At 46.1% G+C, this 27,613-nt stretch overlaps 1 protein-coding gene across 1 annotated transcript; it reads left to right on the top strand.

Annotated features, from left to right (window-relative positions):
• Positions 1–19,826: 19,826 nt before the first annotated feature.
• RPL8 (ribosomal protein L8) lies at positions 19,827–26,935 on the top strand. Its single transcript, XM_050936720.1, has 6 exons — positions 19,827–19,921; positions 20,229–20,370; positions 22,391–22,532; positions 23,852–24,070; positions 26,283–26,398; positions 26,732–26,935. The coding sequence occupies exons 2-6, from the start codon at positions 20,233–20,235 to the stop codon at positions 26,888–26,890; spliced, it is 774 nt and encodes a 257-aa protein (XP_050792677.1). The 5' UTR covers positions 19,827–19,921; positions 20,229–20,232; the 3' UTR covers positions 26,891–26,935.
• Positions 26,936–27,613: the final 678 nt, after the last annotated feature.

Raw genomic sequence — 27,613 nt, forward strand, 5'->3', positions numbered from 1 at the left:
AGGTCATTGAACAAGGGCAAGCTTGGGTTGGCACCTAGCTATTCAAACAGTTTGCCAGCTGCAATCTCCCTCCTGATGTAAGGGGGAGCAATGTGGCTCAAAACTGGAAGCCATGAAAGATGAGTCAGTTGGAGAGTTCCTATGATGATGCATATTGTTGAGTTGCATGTCAACAAATTTGGTGTATGCCGACCGACTCCGTACTGGCGTACAGTACTCTGCTATTGAGTATAAGGTGGCAAGGACTGAGGCCCTTAGGGTTGGAGCATCTGCTCCCCATGAAGAACCTGCCAGTTTGCTGAGAAAGTTGTTGCATGTCTTGACCTTCACTGCTATCATGCTCAGGTGGCTTTTGTATGTCAACATTCAGTCGAGGGTCATGCCGAAGTAAACTGGGTATGCTTCATGCTTCAGCCACTGGCCATTCATTATCATGCTTAGTTGTCTCTTAGCGTTGGCTTGGTGGAGGTGGAATGTCTTGCTGGTGCTGGGCTGAAAGTGCCATGTCTTGCAGCAGTCAAACAGCTTTGGAGTGGCATCACTCAGGGTCTTCTTCAGCTCAGAGAAAGTTGGAGCCTGTAGCCCATAGCAGATGTTGTCTGCATAGATGAACTTTCATGACTGAGTTGATAGGAAGTCACTGATGTATAGGTTTAACAAGGTTGGGGGGTGGGGGCTAAAACAGACCCCTGGGCAACACATTCATCTGTTTTTTCTAAGTGCTTGTTTTCTCACCCACAGGCACCCTGAATAACAGTTCAATGGCATCAGTAACCCATGGTGGGAGGATTCTTGATATTTTAACAAGTTGACCCATGTGCCATACTGTATCATATGCTGAGTGAGGTCAAGCAAAATAGTGCCTGTTTTCAGGTTTATTTGAAAACCATTTTTGATTAATGTAGTTACCGTAATCCAGAGCTTGCCTTGAACCTTTCACAGTTCCAGAATTGGACTGTTATATAAGATCAAATCTGGCACTGCTGTTGGCTATGACAATGTCCTTCCAGAGTTCCTGAAACATCTTGGCCTACGTGCCCACTCTTGACTGGTTCAGTTGAGCACAAGGGTCATCAATGAAGAAAGATTGCAGAAAATCTGGTGCATGTCAAAAATCATTGGCCTTCCAAAACCTGGTAAAGACCCAAACCAGGCATCAAGCTATAGCCCAATATCACTGCTTTCTGTGTGTCTTAAGGTACTAGAGTGCTTAATATTATCGCAAATAACATCAGAGGTGGAGAACATCTTGAATATTGAGCAAACAGACTTTCAACAAGGTCGAAGCATATAGAACCAAATTTGAAAGAAAGAAAATTTCAAAAGGTTTCCCAACAAAATTCAAAATTATCAATTTTTCTCATGAAATATAGTTACCATTTTCCAACCAACTTATACTTCAGATAAAAATATCCAGCCAATCTGCATGTTTTAAAAACGTGTATATGCTAAGCATTTAAAGGTATCCTGAAAAGAAAAGCCTCTTTCCCTCTCATTAATTTACCAATTTCAAATATCAGGAATATAAAGTTTTATCTACATTGTGTTTGCTGGAGGACTTCTTAGAGGACCAAAGAACTGAGGTGGGAGTTTCTGGACCCTGAGCTGAAAGGGATAGGGGAGTCTGAATCTTTAATAAACAGAGCTTTTTTCCTATGTATTTGTCTGGTGTTTAGGTGCTAACAAAATCAAACAAAACCAAAGACTTTTATAGGGTTTGATTAAAAATCCATTCCCTTTTCAGCCGCTCAGGTTTCAGTCTCCTGTGAGTCAATAATCCCACTAGGCTGCCCTGACTAACCTCCAGGGATACTGCCACCAAACAAACGTTGTCATTAATTGGTTGTTAGGAGGTCCAGTAGGAAATGCAGAAGGGAAAAACAAGGCAAGTGAAAATGAATTCAGTGATAGAATCAAGCAACATTAAACTAGGCACATTTGCAAAGATGTCTGTGAGGTTACTGTAGCATTATGTATTCTCTTCCAGCTTTTCTGCGCTTGTCTTGCTAAGCTTCTCCATGGCTCTAAAGCTCTCTGTCAACTAACTCCCCTGTGCCTCTTCGGGCCTCTCCCTCAACTCTTTCTTCTCTTCCAGCTCCAATTCTCTCAGCCCCTCCAATGCTGTTTCAATCCTACGTCTCAGCTACTCCAAAGAAAAGAAAATTAGCTTAATGTCTCTCGTTCAGCTATCCACTCAAAGATTTCTTTCTCAGCAACAATCACCCAAACACTTTCTCTCTGCTCCCTGAGCTACCCTTGCACTTATTTATTAATATACTGACAGTAGTGCTTTTGCTGATATAGCTTATACTGCTTCCATGAATGAAATAAGCCATACAGGCAAAAGCAGTTTTTTGCCAGTGTAGCTGCATATACATGAGCTCTTTCGTTTTCATTTTAAACCAATTTTTACCGAAAAAATCCCAGGTTTTACAAAAAGTGTTATTTGTTTTTTTCTGATTTTCACCTTACTTTTATAGCATTCAAATATATATTAAAAAACTTATTTTATTAGGAAAATACAATATATGAGATACATGTATTACGCTAATACACAAGTCTGTCCATATATGCAAACCTGCCTGTTCAAGTAAGGCTATGTATTAGTCTAGAAGATATACACAGTAAACAAACAGGCATGCACATACGCATGCTCTGAAGTGCGCGCACATCTGAACATACTGATGAATCTCACTCCCACTACATACACACTTCAAACTGTCAGCAGATAATGGTTTAAAGATTTGACACACTAAAAAGGCAAGAAAACAAAAATCCGTATCAGAATACATTTCAGAACACAGGGAGGTATTCAAAAGTTTTAAAAAAACAAAAACAGGAGAAAAGGATGAAGTTGACTGTATGCACTGCAAATGGTGTGGCCCAATTATTAAATGTAAATATTTATCGGCGAATAGTTCTAAGTCCACAAAAGTAAACTGTTTATTCAAATGAAAAGTTTTATTTGGGGATTAGAGATGTATTGTTTTCTTAAACTCAGAAGTGGTATTGTGTTTTGAGTTCTGTTTTAGTTCTGCAGCAAACCACATTGAATTCCATTCATCAAAGCATTAATCTACTGAATACTTTTTCCCATCCTTCCATCCCTCAAAATAAACCCTAATATTTACCCAGAAAAATTAATAGGTTTTTTGGCACTGATTTTCACCTGTTTTTGTTGTTGTTGTAATAAACACCAATAAATTCCTGGAAAAATTAAATAAAATAAAAATCAAAAATGATGGGCCCTACATATACACTAAGGTTTGGTCTACACTTAAAAATTAGATGGATCTAGCTGTGTCGCAAGTCCTGGCTGTGAAACATTTTGTGCTTTGAGCACAGCAAAGAGGTCAATCAACCCCCCCAGGGTAAATGCAGCTAGGTTGATGGAAGAATTCTTCTGTTGACCTAGCTACTGCCTTTTGGAAAGGTGGATTAACCACATTGATGGGAAAACCCCTTCCATTCATGTAGGAAGCGTCTATGCGATGGCACTACAGTGCCATAACTGTGCCACTTCAGTGGCTGTTGTATAGACATGCAGTTGCACCACAGCGTAGATGTCTCCTACACTGACGGAAGGGGTTTTTACATCAGTGTAGTTAATCCACCCGAGAGACAGTACCTAGGTCGATGAAAGAATTCCGTCTACCTAGCTGCCTCTATGCCGGAAATTAGGTCGACCTAACTACAATTCTCAGGGGGGCCAAGTTTTTCACAGCTCTGAGCAATGTAGCTGGGTTGATCTAATTTAAGTGTAGACCAGGTTTCAGTGGGAATATGCATGCAAGGCCATCCCTAGTGGATGGTGAATCAGGGCAACCACTCCAGGTCCTGCGCTTTGGGGGGCTCCACGACTGGCGCTGCATTGGCAGTGGGTGAACCACTGGCTGGGCGAGGCTACCCCTAGCCCCATCTCTTCCACCCGAGGGAGAGCGTGCTGCTCACCCAAGGGAGAGCACGTGGCCTCCCCAGCCCTGGGAAGGCGGGTGGCGTGGCTCCAGTCCCTGGAGCCCAGCAGCACAGCAGCCGAAGCAGGACCCTGGGGAGGGGGGAAAGGAGTGTGGGAAGGGTCATGCCTGACTGTTTGGGAAGGCACCACCCACCCCAGCTTCCCATATCCAACCCCTGTGTGGTAGGTCCCGGAAGTGACATCACTTCTGCCCTGAGCCCCACACCCCCCTAGGGACGGTCCTGAATGCATGAGGTGGATTTCTGCAGTATGTGAAAATCAACAGAGAGTCTGTCATGTTAAGCTTGCGGCTGTGGCACGTGGAATAAGAAGAAGATCGTTATTAATGTATTATAATTATATTATTATGGCATGTGGAAGGGGATGAGTTGATACAAACTACCTTCCACTAGTAAATGTGCTGTTAGGACTGGTGTAAACATTGGTTTGAAACTAAAATACCTCAAAGCTCCAAGGATCATTTGATTCCCATTGTTCCAGGGCAGTAAAAGGCCAGAGAGTGAGTTTGTTTGATCTTTATAAATAAGTTTTGTGTTAGTCCTCTAGAGGTCCCCATAGCCTTATGAATGAGAAAGTACTAGGCAGTTAGGAAGGAACAGCAGGCAGCTCAGGCCTGGTCTACACTATGCATTTAAACCGATTTTAGCAGTGTTAAACCGATTTAACACTGTACCCATCCAGACAACGAGGCCCTTTATATCGATATAAAGGGCTCTTTAAACCGGTTTCTGTACTCCTCCCCAACGAGAGGAGTAGCGCTAAAATCGGTATTACCATATCGGATTAGGGTTAGTGTGGCCGCAAATCGACGGTATTGGCCTCTGGGCGGTATCCCACAGTGCTCCATTGTGACCGCTCTGGACAGCAATCTGAACTCGGATGCAGTGGCCAGGTAGACAGGAAAAGCCCTGCGAACTTCTGAATTGCATTTCCTGTTTGCCCAGCGTGGAGCTCTGATCAGCACGGGTGGCGATGCAGTCCCAAATCCAAAAAGAGCTCCAGCATGGACTGTACGGGAGATACTGGATCTGATTGTTGTATGGGGAGACAAATCTGTTCTATCAGAGCTCTGTTACAGAAGACGAAATGCCAAAGCATTTGAAAAAAATTTCCCGGCTATGATACAGAGTCCACAGCACAGTGCTGCGTGACAAGCGTAATGGAAAGCCAAAGAATCAAATGGATGCTCATGGAGGAAGGGAGGGGGTACCAAGGACTCCAGCTATCCCACAGTCCCCGAAAATCATTTGCATTCTTGGCTGAGCTCCCAATGCCTGTAGGGTCAAACAAATTGTCCGGGGTGGTTCAGGGTCTATCTTGTCAATTTACCACCCCTCCCCCTCCGTGATAGAAAAGGGGGAAAAATCGTTTCTTGACTTTTTTATATGTCACTCTATGTATACTGCATGCTGCTGGTAGACATGGTGCTGCAGCAGTAAACAGTAGCATCCTCTCTCCTCCCCTCCCCAGTGGCAGACGGTACAGTGCAGTAGGATTGATAGCCCGTCCTGGTCATGAGCCCGTGAGTGCTCCTGGCTGGCCTCAGGTGAGTGGGGGAGACTGCGGGAACTATGGGATAGCTACGGAATAGCTACCCACAGTGCAACGCTCCAGAAATCGATGCTAGCCTCGGACCATGGACGCACACCGCCGAATTAATGTGCTTAATGTGGCCGCATGCACTCAACTTTATACAATCTGGTTTACAAAACTGGTTTATGTAAAATCGGAATAATCCCGTAGTGTAGATGTACCCTCAGTTTTGTTTGTATTTCCATCTCTCTTTTGGAACTTTGAAGCTCTCATCTTCCAATTTATCCAGGTTTTATTCAGCTGTGAGATACATAAAATGCCTATGACACTATAATTCCTAAGAAGGCTTAAAAATGTAGCAAATCTGAGTCCCTTTTGTTTAAAGTGTTGTTCTGAAAAGTAACGAAAAATGGCACCTTCTTACTGACAAAACAGGCTGCTCCATATGCCTATTGAGAATCACTTTCACTGACTTCAGTGACAAAAATGTTTTTACTGCTTTCTATCCCTGACAGTGGTGCACAGCCAACACAGCTGAGTCTGCTCCCACTCATGTATCAACAGCATTCTTCACGAAGCTCCAATCACACCTCTGCAGACCCACTGAAGGCAAGAGGGCTACATAAGTGTTAGTACGGGAATAATTTGGCATGCAAAGTTGTTTTGCTAGTCATGATGCATGAAAGAAAAGAATCTAGGTTGGCTGAGTTTGCTGGGCTGGCAAATAGTAAAAAAAACACATTCTTTTACTTGTAAACTAACTGCATTTGATCTGGAACTAGTGAGATTCAAACATAGGGCCCGACAATGCCACATTTATAGTCGCTGTTCAACATACAGCTGCACTGTAAATACCTTTAAGAATGATCACCATAGATTAAATTGTGCCCATAAGATCTGCCCAAGACCTTCCCTGCCCCATGTAGAATCAAAAGCGGCTCCCCCAGGCCTCATGGAGGGCTCTTCATGGTTTGGGGAGTAAGCAGGCTGAGTGAGGAGTGAGTAGGGCATAGCTACAGCAGTGATGTGCATCATACCTGTCTGCACAAAGGATTAAACAAGATAGTCTCTCTTCATAGTGACGAAACTCCTCTAAGGGAAATCCCAGGTAGTAGCTGCCTGTGAGCAAAGATGTGTGTGTTGGGGTCCATGGCTGGAGGAAACACTGGGCTTCTGTGAATTCTTGGAGATCCATGGAATCTGAATGCAGAACCACAGCCTATTGCAGGAGGGTCAAACCCTACCCCAGTAGAAGAACAGGAGAAACTCTGTGAGAGAATCCTGAGCAATTTCCTTCCCTGTAGTGCCCTTGTGTGGCCGGGGACAAACTGTCCCCCCCAGTATTTTCTCAGCTTTGGCAATGGCTTGAGAGTTCTTTTGGACACTACAGTAAGTGAACAGATGTCACTTCTACAGTCTGTTCAGCAATTACATTTTTCCTTTTACATGAAACATTGTAATTCATGAGCCTTTTTGCTTTTCTCCTCCTTCCTCTGGTGATAGGAGGTTGCATCCATCTTTTGTATCTTGCCTATGTGAACTGCAACATGTATTAATGTGTTTGCCCCATGTATTCGTAAATCTCTCCTTTGACATTTTTATAGGAGATTAGTGGGAATGTTTTTTGTTTTTAAACATACTCAGGCTTTGATCCTGCAATCTGATCCTTGTGGCTGGAACCTTAATCCCATTCAAAGCTCTACTGAAACCAATGGGGCTCAGCACAACAGTAAGAGTGCACCCACTGGGATTGGTTTGTGGGACTGGGTCTTAATCTTGATCATGCTTGAGATACAGAAACCATTACTCCCAGAGGTAATTCATTCTCACAAAATGGTTTGTGGGATAAGCATATTCAGGTAACAAAAGAGAAGGGCTCAAATTCAATGCAAGCTCTGTTACCTTTTACCTGGACATATGGGGGCAATTTAATTGCATCAGTCCTTAGTGTATTTGAGGCTAAGGTACACGCTCAAATTTTATATGATGCAGAAATGTGAGGATGGAATGATCCCAAGCGACTGGAAATGATTCAAAACAAATTTCTTAGGAACATTCTTGGTCTCCCAAATAATACTTGTCTTGGCTCTAAGAGCTGCTGAGGTATCAGTTCTCTTCTGTTCAAAGTGCAACAGCATAATACTAATTTTTGGATTCATATTCATAGTATTCACCCACAGCATTTGCCAAGGTTATGCTTAGAGGAACAACTCAGCAAGCCTTTCTCACAGAAATTCCCTTGGTTAGAGCATATTCAAAATTCTTTGCATTCTGTAGGCTTCTTAGAATTAGAAATGAGTAGATTTACATTCAAAAATGTGAAATCCTAAATCAAGAATAGAGAATATTCATAAGCAACTGGACATGGCAGTTTTTTCTCTTTCAACTATGTTACCTTAGTTCCCCCCTTGTTAAAAGGTCTCCTGGGTATGCTAGATATTGAGACAGTTTGTGTCTCAGACACACTACGAATGGCCTTTAAAGCACTCCATCTTCAGTCCATACCGCTAGCTTACTTAAAAGGCCGATATACTGGCATACAGAAATATAACCATCTCTGTCCATGTCACACAGGACAGGTGGAGAACCTACCCAGTTATTTATAACATTGTAATTTGTATTGCCACTTGAGGCCAAAATGACTGCCCGTATTTTTGCTATGGGAATACAAATAAATAATAATAAAATGTGACAGAATATACTACAATGTTATATAACTATATTTATCCTTACCTAATTGCTAATTTGCTGTAGAGGACACAGAATAGGAGTGACCAGTGTAATGTGCTATTTATACGGCTAACATCTGGAGATTCATACAATGCCTTAGTGTCAGGATGGTTTGCCCATAAAGAGGGAAGGTTTTTAACTCCCTTTTGTCCTAGGGAAACCATGAAGCAGAAGGTTTAGCACAAAGGAAATTCTGGACATTCACATTTAGCTCAGTTCAGTGAGAGGAAACTCTCGCCTACAAACAACTGTACATGTGAGCCTACACCTGCTGTGTTCATTCTAATTTCCCAGTGACCCAAACTGAAAATAACAATAGACTCACTGTGCCGAAAGAAGGTAAGTTGTGATAGTACTGGTGATCCCATAAGGAGGGAGCGGGACCTCTTCCATGCTGAAAGCACAGGCTGTAACAGCAGTTTAGACACTCTTCACTTCCCCTTTTCATAGAGGGGCAGCAGCTGATTACAGCCACCAAGGGGATTATCTCCAGTTTGCAATAACTGCAGTTTAGCTCCTAATTAATATAGATTAAAATCTGACAAAGGCACCTAAAAATGGCTGATGAAGAGCTTTCATCAAGATCCAGATTCACTTCTCAGCCCAAACAAAGACTATTGAACCTAAACTAAATGATGTAGAAGTCTTTTTTATTTTTTTTTAAAGTCAGTGTAGGCAGCCACTTCCTACAAACAGCATTGTCTATCAGGCCAGTAACTGGGGTTGCCAAGTGGTAGCCTACCTTTGGAATGAGACTGCTAGCTCAGGGAAAGTGGCTTTATACGGGGTCTCCAAGGTTAGAAATTACATTAACCCCTAGATATCTGAAAAGGTAGTTGGCTCAAAAAATGAGATATAGAGGTATAGATCATTATTACTTTGATCAAAGTGTACAAATTTTTAAAAGACAAACAAACTTAAACCTTTAGAATGGTGTTCTGAAATAGTGCTATATACTGAGAGAGGGGCAACCTTAGCAAGGCTCAGGTAACATAGTTCTAAGAAAACACTCCCTGTCCACACTGGATAGGCAAACCATGTCAGAGCCCTGCTAGCAAAAGCCATCATTAAACCAGGAAACTGTAGCAGCACAGCTGAGAGTCAGCAGTGAACATGGGCTTTAGGTAACAAAACATTTTTAGAGTGTGATGTTTTCTACATACAAATTTGAACTAGACCTTGTGCAGACACTCTCATTTCAGTTGACAACTGGTTTATTTTGGTTTGTTTCTGTTCCTAACTGACCTATGAAATAACACTGGCTTACCCCACCATAAGAGCCTCCACACAGACTTTTGCAGTGGCACCTACAGCCTTACACACATACATAGCATGCCATTGGCCACATCATTGTCCATTCTGGTTTGCCCTTCAGCCAGGCCCTCTCAGAGGTCCAGAGTGGCCCGGGCCACTTCCAGCTTTTGAGGCCACTAGCCATAATAAAAATAACGACACATGAAAACAAAATAAGGCACCAAAAAAAGTGTGAGACATAATTTGAGTATTTTTTTATTTAACAAAATACTTTTCTAGCCTTTTTCTGTGCAAATGCTGTTGTTGAGAAAAAAAAAATCTAGCTTTCGTGAAATGTCACGGTTGATATTAAGCATGACGAGCCTATTCAAATGCTATTGTCCCATAGTTGAACAGTGATAGTTCTCCACCTGCTTCAACATGTTGAAGGTGCATTCACCTGAACCCACTGACAAAAATACGCAATGCAATGGTGATATTAGGAAACACTCCAGAAAGTCCAAGTTTGAGTATTTCTTGAAGCAATTCCTTTGGCTTGCAATCCAATTTAAAGTTTGTGGAATGTATTCATTTGAGGAAGATGACCTCGTCATTGAGATCTTTTAAGATGTATTTGTTGCACTGTTGCTGAAATTGTTGAACTGCCAAAGAAATCCAAAAAGGGTATAAATTAGTCACAGTGACTCAAAGCAACATGTAGGATCTGATTGAATAAAGTCAATGACGACAAGGAAGACATTGACCCTATAATGCTGCTTGGCATTGGATTCAGTAGGTAAATTGGGATTGGTGGAGAACTCAGATGAAATGCCAATATTCTGTGTTACTAATTTGGACTGAGACAAGATCGCATCCCATTGTTCATGAATCTGTTGATTATCACTGATAAGACTTTCAATGTTATCCCTCTCAACATCAAGTGTAGCATTGTGTGCTTCAATTACCAGATTAATTTGGTGGATTATTCTAAGTAGCTTCATCCACAAAGATGACATCAGAGTGCATTCAAATTTGGGCATGTGCTTCTGAAGAGACTGAAGTTCAGTTTGAGCCTGTGCAGTGAGATTGAGAGATTCAAGCTCATTTAAAGCCTTTCTCACTGAATTCAAATGCAGCTGCTTCGGAGGCTGGCGGGAGAGCAGCATGGCCAAAAGCGGAGAGACTCTGGACCCACCTCTTCCCTTCTGGCTGTGCTGCCTCTCCTTGCTCCCTCTGTTGGGCGGGAGGGGCTGTGTCCTACTTCTCCATCTCTATACCCGTTCATAAGCCAACCCCCTTCTCTGGTGCTCGCCTTTTTAACTAAAAAAATTCGGCTTATGAACTAGTGCATACGGTAAGTAATTGCCTCCTGGCGTGAATCAGCACAATCAACACCTACAAGGTTTAGTGTGTGATTTCCACAGCTGGAGAAAATACAGTTTGAATTATGCTCAGACAGAACTGCTTGTACATCTTTGTACTTCCCAGCCATATTAGATCAATTGTCCTAGGCTTGACCAATGCAGACTTGAAAATTTAACTTACAACTTTCTAAAATTGCTGGTACTCGAGCAGCAATTTCTTTTCCAGTTTTTCTCGTGAAATTATCAAACAAAATAAACCCTTCTTCAATTGAAAATGTTGAGCCGTCTACAATCTTAACGTATCGAATAACCATATTAGTCCGTTCCTTGTGAGAACAATCTGGAGTGGCATCAACAATGATTGAAAAATACTTGGCATTTAGAATCTCATCAAGAATTGTTGTTTGTACGAATGACCCACATAGCTCAATAAACTCATTTTGTATGTGTGTGGAGTGATAATTGACTTGTATGCACTTTTGATACTCTTGTGATTCTTGAACATGGTTAACATGCTCTGATAAAAGTGGGTCATCATATTTGCTGAGGACCTCAACTATGCCTAGAAAGTTTCCATTTGCACAATCACCAATATGTTGACTGGAACCAAAGAAAGCTAATCCCAACTCAGAAAGAAAAAGGATGACATTCAGGATGCGCTCAAGACATTTTTTCCAGTTATTAGTTTCTGTAGAGAGTTCAGTTGAGAGTAAATTCTTAACTGAACTTTCAGCTGATGCTGCCCTACTGGCTGATTTCCACGCAAACATAGTTTCCTGTGTGTGACGTTGAACTCTCATGTAATGGTACTCAGTCTTTCAACTTCCTCCAACCTCTGCTGATTAGGCAGAGAGAACTGATGCATTTGCAGCACTTTTGTTCAAAATGAAGCAGGGTGCACAGTACAGAGATTGATTTTCCGTACTCCAGCATAACCAGTCTCTTGTGTAGGTCTCACCATTTGAAAGAGTTTTTGTCAGCAGATGAATAGGAAAAGCATGATTATCAGCATCTCATGGAATGTTACTTGGAATTTCAAAACAACTAGTACTCATTAATTGCTTTTGCTGCGTAAGATCTACATCTTCCTGTTGCTGTTGAGTTTCTTGATCATACACAGGATCTTCTGCTGCATCTGTTACTGTTGGCACATCTCCTTTTTGACGACTGTCCTAATTTTCAGGTATTGGCATTGACATATCACCTGTTGCAGTTGCGGAATTTTCATTATCTATAACATTGTTTGTTGGGTAAAGGGTGTTTTCCAGTCACAGTAGTTTGAGAAATGAAGTTACTGGCTTTGAGCTCTTAGCTGCTGGTTCACTCAGTTGTTTTTGCCGTCTCTTGCTTCCACCATGTTCAAATCTCCTCTTCATAGTGATCTATCTGGTCAATATGTAGCCTATCCACACTTGAAATATTCTGTTATGAATGGGTAGCTTATCCACACTTGTAATCTTATACTGTAAATATCTACATAAATGCTGAATGGTACACAAATGCTGAAAAGACTTAAAACGAAGGAATTGTAACCGGGTCCTTTCCTCGGCCCCCCCTTGCTGAAGCTCTTTGCTGTTCCAATAAAGCACTACGAGCCTCTTCTTAATGCAGCACCCGTGGCTTTTATTCACACAAAGTTCCCACCAGCAGTGATACTATTTACAGAGCTTTACAGGTCTTACTGTCTCCTCTTTTACAGGGAGTCTACCCCAGCCTGGAGACTCCCTTTCTCTGGCCATTCCCCCCTTCCTCTGGCTGTCAGCCAGCCTTTATGGCCCTTCAACCTGCAGGCCCACAGGTGCAGCCAGTTCCAGAGGCCAGGCACCAGACTTCTCCCAGCCCCAATCTATTTCCCCTGATTGGGGCTGGCTGACCAGGGGCTAATTAGGTGCCCTTGCAGCAGCACCCTGCTACATACCTCCCCCCTTAAGCTGGTGCCAGGCCCGGTCTCCCTCGGCCTCGCTTCCCTCGGCCCGGGATATTACTATGTGGTGGGGCCCCCTGCCCAGCTGAGGGACCCCCAAGAACAACTCTCTAGGGCTTTGGCACACCCACCCACAAAAGGTGCATTGGGTAGGGGATGGGCACCCCACCGGTCCACGCTCACCCAGAGGTCCTCACACCATTCACACGGCTGGGCCGGCTGCTCCAGAGGCTCCTCCTCCTGCTCCACTGGGGGTGTTGACTCAGAGTCCGCTGCCCTGAGTTGGCCCCCCGTCTCCGGTCCAGGCCCTCCGTCCCTGTGCTGCGAGGCCTCCCCCTGTTGGGCGTCTTCTACCTCCCCCAGGGCTCTCTTCCCCAGGTGGTCCGGCCCCGGAAGCTCCCTGGGCTTCTCAGTTGTTCCCTCCTGTTTGCTATTTTGGCTCCGTTGCCTAGGCTGTTCTAATTTCCTCCCTGGAGGTTGTGGGGCCTTCCCTTGCTCCGGGTCCGCCTCCCCCAGGGTCTTGCCCTCCCTTTCCAGGGTTCTCTTTCCCCTCTTTAACGGTCGCTTCCCCCAGGCCACCTTTCCCCTCAAGGGAAAGCACCAGTCCTGCCCTATGACCACAGGGTAAGCTAACCCTTCAATTACCCCACCCGCTTCCAGGTAAACCACCCGTCCACTTCGAGAGGTACCTGGGCCATAGGACAATATTCCCTATCCCCATGGATGCATTCCACCCACATCCGTCCCCCAGGGATAAGCCAGTGTGGCTTCACCAAGCGCCGCTGTACAAAGGAGTGGGCGGAGGCCGTGTCCACCAGACCCCTCTGGGGCCTTTTTCCTACCCGCACTGGGATGGTGGCCAAGTCACGCCTCCTTTCCCACGCCCCACTCCTAGTCCATCCACAAAAGTCCGCCGCCCCACACTCCATCACCGGGCAGTCCTGACTTATGTGTCCCATCTGTCCACACCGCCAACACATGAGCTGCCCCGGGCGGCTAGGGGCCCCCTTGGGCTCCTCCCGTTGCTTATCCGGCAGCTTCACCCCACTGTGCTCACGGGGTTTCCTGCCCCCCTCTGGGTCCTTAAGGACTCGATGCTCCCTCACTGGGAAGTCAGCCTCCGCATACTCCTCGGTCCTTTGCACGGCTGCTTCCAAAGTGGCCGGCTGATGTCGCCGCACCCAAACCCGCACACTGTCAGGGAGGCCCTGTAAAAACTGTTCAAGGACCACCAGGTCCATTATCTGGCCCACCGTGTGGGCATCAGGCCTCAACCACCTGGTTGCCCAGCCCATTAACTTTTGCGTAAAAGCCCGGGGTCGCACGCGCCCTGCCCAACAGGCTGCCCGAAACTTCTGGTGATATTTCTCGGCCGACAGCCCGAGGCGGTCCAAAATCGCCGCCTTCTCCGCATCGTAATCCCTGGCTTGGGTCTCTGTCAGGGCCATATACATGGCCTGCGCCTCCCTGGTGAGATAAGGGCCCAGTTGCAGGGCCGAGGTGGTCCGGTCCCAACCGGCGCCCGGGGCCACCCACTCAAAGGTACCCAAAAAGGCATCGGGGTCATCGGCGGGGGCCATTTTACAAAAGCTGAGGCCTGGGGTCCGGGTACCATCCCCCACAGCAGGACTCACCAATTTCTGCAGGAGCTGTTGCTGTACAGTCAACTGCTCTTTGATGAAGTCCTGGAGGGCTTTCTGCTGCTCTGTCTGCCAAATGAGGAGAGCCTGCCGCTCCACCTGGTGGGACTCCTGGAAGGACTGTAGCATCCTTTGCACTTCAGTCTGTTGTTCAGCGAGCCATTGCCGGGTGCTCTCCATGCCCAGGCTGCCACACTGCATCTATGGCACCGGATCCCGGACAAGCCCCCACGTGTAACCGGGTCCTTTCCTCGGCCCCTCCTTGCTGAAGCTCTTTGCTGTTCCAATAAAGCACTACGAGCCTCTTCTTAATGCAGCACCTGTGGCTTTTATTCACACAAAGTTCCCACCAGCAGTGATACTATTTACAGAGCTTTACAGGTCTTACTGTCTCCTCTTTTACAGGGCATCTACCCCAGCCTGGAGACTGCCCTTTCTCTGACCATTCCCCCCTTCCTCTGGCTGTCAGCCAGCCTTTATGGCCCTTCAACCTACAGGCCCACAGGTGCAGCCAGTTCCAGAGGCCAGGCACCAGACTTCTCCCCAGCCCCAATCTATTTCCCCTGATTGGAGCTGGCGGAGCAGGGACTAATTAGGTGCCCTTGCAGCAGCACCTTGCTACAAATACTAATTAAGAACACAAAATGAAACAGTCAGGTTATTATCCTTATCACTGAATCAAAATTCAAGCATGCAAGGTATAATACAACAGGCTGAGCTGAAGACAAAGAGATGACATATATTTAGTAAACAGAGACACAGATACAGACAGAGGGATAATGTCCAAAAATTTCAAATGTGTGTCCTCACGAAAATCACTGTACAAGATTGTCCCCACAAATTTTCACCTTGAATCTGGGCCTATAGACTACAAAACCCTATGATGATGGCCAAGCTACCAAGCTAGAGCTCAACCAACCAACCAGTCACCTCTTTTAGCTTCTACAGTATATGAAGATAATAATGAGGAATCCTCATACATAAATAATTCCTTAGCCAACTAGACGTAAAACTATAAAGACACTAAAATGTAAGAATTCTCTACCTTTCAACACGCACTTGATACAGCACCAGCCACTAGTAGTGGTTTGTTTATATAATCAGATGATCTGAGAGGACATGTTCATCATGGTCTAATCTTGTGCCATCAGAACCAATATATTTTTATTAATATTTATGGACATTTTAAATGCTTTAATATGACAAAATCTATATCAGTGAACAAAACAAACAAACAAAAAAGCGTCTTTTACCAAATCACCTCTCTGATTTGCTTAAATTTGCAGCTCTAAGCTGAGAGAGTGTGTCACATTTTGGTCTGATAGGGATGCGCATAAAAACAAGTTGCAAAACTTATCAAATGCCAAAAAATTAACGAGTGTCTAAATTTGAGGCCCCCTTTCAGCTTAAGGCCCAGTCCAAATGGCCCTCCTGGGAACCCTCTGATTGGCCCAGCCCCCAGCTGCTTCCAAACTTGAGCCGCGCTGCGAATCCTGTGAACCACCTCACAAGGACACTCTATTTTGATCCAGCTACCCCATCACGATGAAGAGGTCACAGGGCCAAACCCCAGCCGCACTGTGACACCCATGCAGCAGGTCTCAAGGCCACTCACTCTATTTTGACCTTCCCCATCAAGACAGAGGGACCAGAGGTCCATACTTGAGTGGACAGTGGGGTGGCCACCATGGGGCCCCCTACAGCAGCCTACATAGGGTGACCAGATGTCCTGATTTTATAGGGACAGTCCCGATTTTTGGGGCTTTTTCTTATATAGGCTCCTATTACCCCTCACCCTCTGTCCCGATTTTTCACACTTGCTGTCTGGTCACTCTAAGCCTACAGGACTTGCTCAGCAACAGCCTTAAGCCCAGGTACAAGTGCAGCCCCAGGGAGCCAAACAACAGGGGGTTTTGCTGCAAGTTCACCAGTGAAGCGTGAGTCCGGTGTGGTCCCTATGTGAAACACTCGAGGGACGCCTGTGGCCTTCTGCGGCTATTCAAGTAACAGGTTTCAAAATCAGAGGGGTAGCTGTGTTAGTCTGGATCTGCAAAACCAGCAAAGAGTCCTGTGGCACCTTATAGACAAATGGTCCCCAACGTGGTGCCCGCACGCACCATGGCACCAGCCGGGGCATTTATGTGTGCCCACCTCGTGCTCAGCAGGGGAAAGAAGTCTGTGGTTGCCTGGGACAGAGAACTCCAGGGCTGCGAGCACCGGTGCGCTTTGTCCCCGGCAGGCGGGGGGCTGCAGCTTCTTTACAGCTTCAAGAAGAGAAGCCGCGGCCCTGTGCCTGCCGGGCACAGAGAACTCTGGAACTGCCAGGCACAGAGACCTCTGGGGCTGCAGGCACTGGTGTTCTCTGTCCCCAGCAGGCACCGGGCCCGCCTAGTGCCAAGCAGGGGAGAGATGCCAGCCTCCCAGGGTTGCAGGCTGCGCAGCTTCTCTCAGGCTTCTCCCTGCACTGCCCAGAACTGCTGCCAAAACCCCCCCCAACAAACAACAACAACAAAAAATGCTCTGCCTCTGCAGAACGGACCGAATGCTGCCCCATAGAATGTGCTAACACAAACACCTGCTTGCTACCCTGGTGCCTGGAGCCAGCCCTGTATCTGAGTATTCTTCCAGCACTGATACTGCTGTTTTCTTGTGCTTTGGAATTTATTGGTTTTTTAACATTTTGCTCCAAGAGTGGTTCAAATAAGAGACAATGTACGTATTATTTCAACCCAGAGTAGGAAGAATATTAAATATGACGTTTTTCGTATTATTTAATGTACAAATACAAAATAAGCCTTGAAAAATTGTTGGCGCCTGCCAAACTCTTCTGAAAACATGAATGTGCTACTGGCCACAAAAAGGTTGGGGACCACCGTTATGGACTAACAGCCGTTTTGGAGCATGAGCTTTCGTGGGTGAATACTCACTTCGTCGGTCAGCCCCACGGCTGCGGTGGGACCAGCATCAGCGGGGCAGTGAATTGCTCGAGGTGGATTGCTTGAAACTTGGTTTTAATCGCTATTCAAGTCAGCAAATTGCAACCTAGTGCAGTTATTTTAGTCTTCTTTTGGTATTCTGTTTGTAAAAACCTTTAGGGTATGTCTACATCTACAATTTTGCAGTGCTGGTTGTTACAGCTGTATTAGTACAGCTGTATAGGGCCAGCGCTGCAGAGTGGCCACACTTACAGCAACCAGCGCTGCAAGTGGTGTTAGATGTGGCCACGCTGCAGCGCTGTTGCACACCGCGGGGAAGGAGACCTGCTTGGAGGGGGGATCGGGGAACGCCAGAGCAAACCGCGGGGAAGGAGACCTGCTTGGAGGGGGGGTCGGGGAACGCCAGAGCACACCGCGGGGAAGGAGACCTGCTTGGAGGGGGGGGTCGGGGAACGCCAGAGCAAACCGCGGGGAAGGAGACCTGCTTGGAGGGGGGGTCGGGGAACACCAGAGCACACCGCGGGGAAGGAGACCTGCTTGGAGGGGGGGTCGGGGAACGCCAGAGCACACCGCGGGGCTGGATACCTGCTTGGAGGGGGGGTCGGGGAACGCCAGAGCAAACCGCGGGGAAGGAGACCTGCTTGGAGGGGGGGTCGGGGAACGCCAGAGCACACCGCGGGGCTGGATACCTGCTTGGAGGGGGGGTCGGGGAACACCAGAGCACACCGCGGGGAAGGAGACCTGCTTGGAGGGGGGGGTCGGGGAACGCCAGAGCACACCGCGGGGAAGGAGACCTGCTTGGAGGGGGGGTCGGGGAACGCCAGAGCAAACCGCGGGGAAGGAGACCTGCTTGGAGGGGGGGTCGGGGAACGCCAGAGCACACCGCGGGGAAGGAGACCTGCTTGGAGGGGGGGTCGGGGAACGCCAGAGCACACCGCGGGGCTGGATACCTGCTTGGAGGGGGGGGTCGGGGAACGCCAGAGCACACCGTGGGGAAGGAGACCTGCTTGGAGGGGGGGTCGGGGAACGCCAGAGCAAACCGCGGGGCTGGATACCTGCTTGGAGGGGGGGTCGGGGAACGCCAGAGCAAACCGCGGGGATGGAGACCTGCTTGGAGGGGGGGTCGGGGAACGCCAGAGCAAACCGCGGGGAAGGAGACCTGCTGGGAGGGGGGGTCGGGGAACGCCAGAGCACACCGCGGGGAAGGAGACCTGCTTGGAGGGGGGGTCGGGGAACGCCAGAGCAAACCGCGGGGAAGGAGACCTGCTTGGAGGGGGGGTCGGGGAACGCCAGAGCACACCGCGGGGAAGGAGACCTGCTTGGAGGGGGGGTCGGGGAACGCCAGAGCACACCGCGGGGCTGGATACCTGCTTGGAGGGGGGGTCGGGGAACGCCAGAGCACACCGTGGGGAAGGAGACCTGCTTGGAGGGGGGGTCGGGGAACGCCAGAGCAAACCGCGGGGCTGGATACCTGCTTGGAGGGGGGGTCGGGGAACGCCAGAGCAAACCGCGGGGAAGGAGACCTGCTTGGAGGGGGGGTCGGGGAACGCCAGAGCAAACCGCGGGGAAGGAGACCTGCTTGGAGGGGGGGTCGGGGAACGCCAGCGCAAACCGCGGGGAAGGAGACCTGCTTGGACGGGGGGTCGGGGAACGCCAGAGCAAACCGCGGGGCTGGATACCTGCTTGGAGGGGGGGTCAGGGAACGCCAGAGCAAACCATGGGGAAGGAGACCTGCTTGGACGGGGGGTCGGGGAACGCCAGAGCAAACCACGGGGAAGGAGACCTGCTTGGAGCGGGGGTTCGGGAACGCCAGAGCAAACCACGGGGATACCTGCTTATTCCAGGGAGGTCAACAAAAACGCTGGTGAGTGTCTACACCTGATGACCAGCGCTGGTGATCCAGCGCTGGATCCTCTACACCCGAGGCACGACTGGGTGTGCGGCCAGCGCTGCAAACAGGGAGTTGCAGCGCTGGTAATGCCCTGCAGGTGTGTACACGTCCTAAGTTGCAGCGCTGTAACCCCCTCACCAGCGCTGCAACTTTGTAGTGTAGACAAGGCCTTAGTCACATTGCATCTGAGGAAGTGGGTATTCACCCACGAAAGCTCATGCTCCAAAACGTCTGTTAGTCTATGAGGTGCCACAAGATTCTTTGCTGCTTTTACAGGTTTCAAAATGAAATTAAACCGGCGCAACCCCACGTGTAGACAGGCCCTGGGGCTCTGGAAGGGCCCGAGACTGGAGTGGAGCCTAGGCACGAGGCCAGGGCGGGTACACTCTAGAACGTCACTGGGGCGGCCGCTGATTTGCGGAGACGCGCCACGCTGCAGAGTCCTGGCTCCCGGGAGGGCGGCACTCACAGACACGCCCCTTCCGTCAGCGTCACTGGGCCCGAGCACGAGCCCGGCCTAGTCTCGCCCCCCGCCCCCGGGCTTGGAGTTCTACTGGAAATGAAGGCGATGGGACTACGTTACCCGGGAAGCCACGCGGCATGACGTCACCGCGCACTTGCCCCGGAAGGGTTTAGTGCTGCCGTGACCACCCCCCTCCTTCCTTCTTCCTTTGCGAAGTAGGCACCGGCGGAGGTAGGCGCGGGGTGACGCCGCGGGAGCTGGGTCCATCCGCCCCCATCCGGGGAACCCCGGCCCCGGCCGCCCCGAGCCTTAACTCGGCCATTCCCTGCGCCCTCGGGGTGGGGTGTGAGCGGGTCGCGGGGTCCCGGGCGGGGGCCATAGGTCCCAATCGCGGCCGGCGCCTGGGGCCTCCTCGCCTCGGCCGGGCCCCCGTGGCGGGAAGGAGCAGCGGGCGCGAGGCGGCGGCGGTTGGGTTCGGGCGGGTCCCGCGCGCGCGGAGTCTCTGGTTTGTCACGAGCCGGGTCCGTTCTCCCCTCAGCACCATGGGGCGCGTGATCAGGGGCCAGCGGAAGGGCGCCGGGTCTGTGTTCCGAGCCCACGTGAAGCACCGGAAGGGCCCCGCTAAGCTGAGGGCGATCGACTTCGCCGAGAGACACGGGTACATCAAGGGCATCGTAAAGGTGCGTCGGGGGCTCAGCCCCACGGCTGGAGCGGGACCAGCGAATTGCTCGAGGTGGATTGATTGAAACTCGGTTTTAATCGCTATTCGAGTCCGCAAATTGCAGCCTCGGGCCCTTCTTTTAGTCTTGTGTTGGGTTGGGGTTTGTTCTGTTTGGAAAGACCTTTAGTCACATCGGTTGAGAACCATTAAAACAGGATGTGCAACTAAACAACCTTTCCCATAAATGTGATTTCCATGGAAGTTAAGGCCAAACCTTTCTAGGAGCCCTTCTCATGGCTGTAGGTACTTGCCTTTTCCCAGGCTTTGAAACTCTAGCTTCACAAACTCTAATTTTTAAGAACACAATTGTGTCATTTAGTTCTGTTTTTGATAAACTAGAGGAGGAAAATAAAGTTTTCATACTTTTTCAATTGCCAGTCTCATCCCTGAACTAGTGGCAAATGGACAATGTTTTCTTCATCTGCTAACTAAGCAGACCAAAAGCAATTAAGGGAAAAACTTGAATACACAACAAAGTACTTGCAGATTGACTTATGTAAATACTAAAATCCACTCCTTTGTAAAAGAATGAATATATAGATATTTAATGTAGTACCTGATGTTGACCTACTTATAAAACTTAAGTTGATATCGAAGTTAAAGATGATTTTGTCCCTGTTCTGTATAATTAAAGCAGTACTCTTTATTGCTCAAATTTGAGGGTTCATCAATGCAACACTTGCACATTTTTTAAATCTCTACTGGCCCAGGGTCTCCCAGTAGGCTGCTGCCAGAGCTGGAAGTAGAACCCACAGCTGAGTCCCAGATGGCTAAGGGAAAATCTACACTTATGCTGGTATAGTGCTTCAGTGTAGACACTACAGTGATAGGAGGATTCAAGGGGGCAGGTAGGTGGATGAAAGAATACTTCCATTGACCTGGTGCAGCCTACACAAGGAGTTAGTTTGGTTACTTTTAATGACATTGCTTATGGGATATGGATTTTTTCACACCCCAAGTGATGTAGCTGGGTCAATCTAATTTTTTAGTGTATGCCAGCATAGTCATGCTGCCTCCCACACATTAGCTGAATTTTTCTTAACAATTCATTCCCTTAAGCTTCTTAAAAAAAAAATACCACTTTTAGTTTGACACTTCAGATGGTTGTCAGGCTAGAAGGGAGTTAGTCTGAAATCAATTTGAAAGCCTTTTAGAGGAATAGAACTTAAGTGACACTGATTATTGCTCAGAGGATCTGTCTAAACATCAATCTAATTTCAGAATGGGTGCAACAAATCAATGTGATACTGTTGGAGGAAAGGAGGGGCAGTCTTACAGTACCAAACATGCATCTACAAAAGCTAAATAAATTTGGAATTTGGTAGTTCTGAAACCCTGATAGAAGTGGGTTGTGAGGAGTTACTTGGAGAGCAGTTGGAGAAGTTCCTCTCTTTTTAAATGGTTCTCAGAATAGCTTTTTGGTAGGTTGCAATTAATATGCATAAGCATCTTATTAAATTAGTGTTAGTGAAAGCCAAATGCCTAAATTTGGAAGGTCTTCAGGGATTAAATAAGTGCGCTAAGTGCGATTAGCATGAAATAGTATATTTAACTGAGAACAGTTAGAGCTAACTTCTTGATCTGGCCATCTTGCAGAAGTGAACTTGACCTTAACTTAGAGTGAGGGTTGAGTGAAAGACTGGGAGCGCATTTGAGTAAAGATTGGTACCATACTAACTTTTTGGAGGAGTTAGAATAATGTTTAAACTACTTGTCTCAAGAGCTTGTTAGGTTTATAAATACACATCTACCTTGATATAACGCTGTCCTCAGCTGCCAAAAAATCTTATACGTTATATCAAACTCGCTATGATCCACCGGAGTGTGCTGCCCCGCCCCCTTGGAGCGCTGCTTTACTGCATTATATCGGGTCGCATTATATCAGGGTAGAGGTATGTTTGCTTCAAGCTTATGCATTTATCACTAATCTGAATAAATGATGACAGGGATGTTTCTAAATATGCTTTTTATCACATCAGGATATCATTCATGATCCTGGCCGAGGTGCTCCCCTTGCCAAGGTTGCGTTTCGTGATCCATATAGGTTTAAGAAAAGAACGGAGTTGTTCATTGCAGCTGAAGGTATTCATACTGGCCAATTTGTTTACTGTGGCAAGAAAGGTGAGTTAAGACTGCAGCTAGTCATGTTTAAGTGGCCTCCAGAGGCTTGTAGTTCAGACCAGTGGTGCTCCACCAGGGGTATGCAGAGGTCTTCCAAGGAGTACATCTCTACTTATTTCGATATTTGCCTAGTTTTACAACAGGCTACATAAAAAAGCTCCAGCAAAGTTAATACTAACATTTCATATAGACAGTGATTTTTTTTATATTGCTCTATGTACTATACCAGGGGTCGGCAACTTTTCAGAAGTGGTGTGCCGAGTCTTCATTTATTCACTCTAATTTAAGGTTTCACGTGCCAGTCATACATTAACTTTTTTAGAAGGTCTCTTTCTATAAGTCTATAATATATAACTAAACTATTGTTGTATGTAAAGTAAAGAGGTTTTACAAATGTTTAAGATGATTCATTTAAAATTAAATTAAAATGCAGAGCCCCCCAGATCAGTGGCCAAGACCTGGGCAGTGTGAGTGCCACTGAAAATCAGCTCACGTGCTGCCTTTAGGATGTGTGCCATAGGTTACCTACCCCTGTACTATACACTGAAATAGAAGTACAATATTTATACTCCAATTGGTGATCATAATTATATAGTAAAAATGAGAAAGTGAGCAATTTTTCAGTGATGGTTGTATTTTTATGTCTGATTGTCTAAGCGAGTAGTTTAAGTGAGGGGTAACTTAGGGGTATAAAAGACAAATCAGACTTCTGAATAGGGTACAATAGTCTGGGAAGGTTTAGAACCACTGCATGTCTGTCTTCCTGAGAACTTTACCGCATGTCCTTATGAACCCTGAGTTTTCTAAAAGTAATGTTTAATGCACTGGCCTTCACTAACTGTTTGCACTACCGTTTTTATATGGAGCTGGAAACATTTCACCATCCAACAAATTTTGGATTGTGTAACTAATTAAAATTTATAATAAGCCAATACAAAATGAATTTTGTTTTTTGGTCCAGGCCTTTGACAAACTTCCTTAGAAACCATTTGACTGACTAGTTGCTCTAAAGTCACTGTTGATGGGAAGTGTACCCAGATAGCACCATATTAGTTGCCGTATAAATGCTTCTAGTGATGTGAAATAGTTTTAAGTTCTTCTTTATTTCTGCTTCGAGTCTGTATATTGTACATGAAGATGGTTAGACATATTTCTGGATTTTTGAAGATTAGTTATGGTTCAAAAACTCCCTCTGGGGCACCTCGCATTGGCCACTCTCAGAAGACAGAATACTGGGCTAGATGGACCTTTGGTCTGACCCACTATGGCCATTCTTATGATGTGTATCTACAGATAACTAAATTGATCTGCTTTTTCAGCTCAGCTTAACATTGGAAATGTCCTACCTGTTGGCACTATGCCAGAAGGAACCATAGTCTGTTGCCTTGAAGAGAAGCCTGGTGACCGTGGTAAATTGGCCCGTGCTTCTGGAAACTATGCCACAGTTATCTCCCACAATCCTGAAACCAAGAAAACCAGAGTGAAGCTGCCTTCTGGTTCCAAGAAGGTGATCTCTTCTGCAAACAGAGCTGTTGTTGGTAAGTCACAAGTGACAGGTCAATTTGTGTATTGTATCTTAATGGTGTCCAAACTCTAGTGAAAGATGTGGTAGCAAATAGGCTCAGTGCTTAATACCTCAAACACTGGTGATCTAGGTTGTGGTGTGCTTTGTGGACTTAAAACTTGAGCTTTGTGTCTTTGAAGGCTAACTTTACACACTGGAACCCAAAATCACCTAATGCGATATAGGTGTATGTGACTAAATTCAGTGTGTACGTGGGAGTTTAACATACTTTAATGTGGGTCTTACTGTACAAGTTATTTGTAGTATCAAAGCCTAGAATCTCCACCATGCTAGGCATTATACAAAAGACATTACCCCCAAAGAACTTACTGATAAGGTATATGGGATAACATGTTGAGGTAGTGGGAATCGATTGTGTTGGATTTAAGTAGTTTTACTGATGTGTGTAGGCTTATAATTAGAGTTCAAAAGTAGATGGTTATAAACTCCAGTTCCACAGAGATATCATAACACGTGCAGAGAGCTGATCAAAGGATGCAATTCTGCTACCCTTGCTTGGCAGATTTACACAGAAAACTTCTGTTTTGTAGGAAACAGTATTTGTGTTCAAGAGATGGCATGCTTCCTTTTGAGTCAGTCTAAAGCCAGAGCCCCATCAGGGGGTGGAGGCACTGCTGTTGCAGTGCTCCGTATTAGATGACATACACAACAGATTCTGATCATATGATTACTGTATCTTATGGTACACCTCTACCTCGATATAATGCTGTCCTCGGGAGCCAAAAATCTTACCATGTGATAGGCGAAACTGCGTTCTGTTGAACTTGATTTGATTTGCTGGAGCCTGCCCCCCCGGAGCACTGCTTTACTGCATTATATCCAAATTTGTTTTATCGGGTGGTGGTATACCAGGGTAGAGGTGTACTACTTGCAGAAGTTGGGATGGCTGCTTGGGTGTCCAGTCTAAAAGCTGAATTGAGTTAAAGCACTGTTTCTTAACCTGGGGGGTCATGGGATGGGTTTAGGGAGTGGGGAGCAGGACAATTGCCTGGGGTCCTGCAAAGCTGCATTACATGCTTAAGCCCTGGGTGGCAGGGCTCTGGCTTCAGCTTAAAGTCCAGTACAAGAAAGTTGAGGAACAGCTTTCTTGAAGTTGCAGGAGGAGACAGTATTACTTGTCCTAAACTATTATAGGGCTACTCAACTTCAGTGGCTGGTGCTGTGTGAAGCTAGGAGAAAATTGTTTAAAACTTTTTGATGGTTTAGGATGACAGATGCTATCTTACCAACAGCCAGTTTTTGGACTTCAGTAGCAAACTAGTTACTTCCCTGTACATTTCCTCTTTGCCACAGCTGGGTAGGGTTGCTAATTTTGATTGGACATAGTCCTGGAGGCTTTATCACATAATCTTTAATTTCTGGAGACTCTAGTAGAATCCTGGAGTGTTGGTAACACTCCATCTGGTGCACAGTGAGCTTTGACAACTGTTGCATTTGTTAACACACAAACTTGTGGTACAGAATAAGGGGGGGGGAAGCAATATAAAAAGAATACGCAAATTATACAGGCTACTATAATTTTCATAGTTAATTACATATCTTACGAAGCTGTTGCCAGAGTGCCAAGTCCAAGTTATGATGAGAGTGTTGAAGCTAAAACCCAGTAGCCCCTAACTGTTTCTTCTGATCTTCCAATATGATACCACCTGTTCTAACTGAAAAGTTGTCACATCTCATTGCTCCCCTCAGCTGTGTTGGAAGTATACTTAATGATCTAGGCTCACTATTAAAAGGAGAAGAGTTAGCAATTAAATAGAAATTGAAATTAAGAACTCTTCCTTTGTGGCCCACCTTCAATGTATACAGATTTGAATACCTCTTTGCAGGAATGTAGTTTCACAATATCTAACCTTCATGAAGCAATTCATACTCGCTTTTGTCCTGGCTGTGAAATGCATGTGTGGACAGTTGTACATTTGTGACTCACTTTCATAGATTAACTAGCTAGACAAGGTTTCTAAAACAGTTTAAAATCTGAATAGTCCATTTTTTCCTTTCCTCCTTAGGAACTGGTACTTCCCCTTAAATATCCCATCACTAACAGCCATTTGCTAGTCATTTTAGCCACAGACTTCGCTGCATGAGTCAAAGCTTTCAAAACATATGTGATGACTATAAAAGCTTAACTCCCAATAAATTATTTTGTATTTTTAATTGAATTTCAGGTATTGTTGCTGGTGGAGGTCGTATTGACAAGCCTATCCTAAAGGCAGGGCGTGCCTATCACAAATACAAGGCAAAGCGAAATTGCTGGCCACGTGTCCGTGGTGTGGCTATGAATGTAAGTGTCTCAGCTTTCAAATGTCTGTCCTTCCATAGTTCATGTAAGGGCTTAACAATTGTCATTCACGATTCAGGGTACTTTTGGCAAGAACGGTTGAGTTTAGACTAACTAAACTGCCTAGAAAATGCGCACATTGCTCTGCAGTTGTAAACAATACTGTAGTGCATGTGTGGTAAGTAAAATTATTCCTTTGTATTAAGTAATGCGAGAAGGTATAAAGTAAGTTCTTTTGCACTTACCTTGGTTTGAGTGTTCAAGTTAAATTTATTTAACTTGGAACTTGGAACATACTTTTGTCTACATTTTTTACATTGGTGACTTTCCTTATAGCCTGTAGAACATCCCTTTGGTGGTGGCAACCATCAGCATATTGGCAAGCCCTCAACCATCAGAAGAGATGCTCCAGCTGGTCGCAAGGTTGGTCTCATTGCTGCCCGTCGTACTGGTAGACTGCGTGGAACCAAGACCGTGCAGGAGAAGGAGAACTAATGTCGCTCAGTAAAGTTTGCACAATAAAAGGCTTAAAAAAACCCCCACACCTGTCTTGTGTAAACTTTGTGAAGGAGTGATAGCTTCTCAGGACTCTATTAGTGAGGAAGGATCGTGGAACTCTTGCCTTCATTGAAGGCATAAATGGGCCTTTAGTCACAATCAGCCTGAGACTGGGAATAGGTTTTAGAAACTGTTCAGATCAGATTCACTAAAGATTGAAGATGAGATTGATGCTATCACCTAGTGTTAACAGTATGGTGGGTGACCAAGTGAAGCCCTGAGAGATGAATGGGTGGCCTCTAGAGGAAGACATGAATAAAGTGTGGAGAGGAGTCTTCAGGCACTATGTTCCAACTGAGAAGTGTATTCAAGGATAGCTTATGCATTAGACAATTTGAAATAAACTTTGTAAAAGGGGAAGGTCAGGAAAATCCATTTTGAAATCTTACCACCAGCTTATAAAAACAGCATCTACAAAACAATGTCTTGACTACAGTTATATTTAGTGCTAGTACATAGTAAGAAAGCTGTAATAATAAAGCCTTTTGTTGGGGAAGTTTAGTGACCAAGCACTACCCCATAATTGTGTGTTAATATATTAACTCCGCACAGGTGAGTACCTGCCTGTCAAGCTACAGCAGAGCTTCCCTCATACACTCAGCATTATACATCATTATAGTTTTTTGGGAAGGCAGCCGGCATGATGTTCTGCCTAAGAAT

This window comes from Gopherus flavomarginatus, chromosome 1 (assembly GCF_025201925.1).
Source record: "Gopherus flavomarginatus isolate rGopFla2 chromosome 1, rGopFla2.mat.asm, whole genome shotgun sequence".
Taxonomy (NCBI): domain Eukaryota; kingdom Metazoa; phylum Chordata; order Testudines; family Testudinidae; genus Gopherus; species Gopherus flavomarginatus.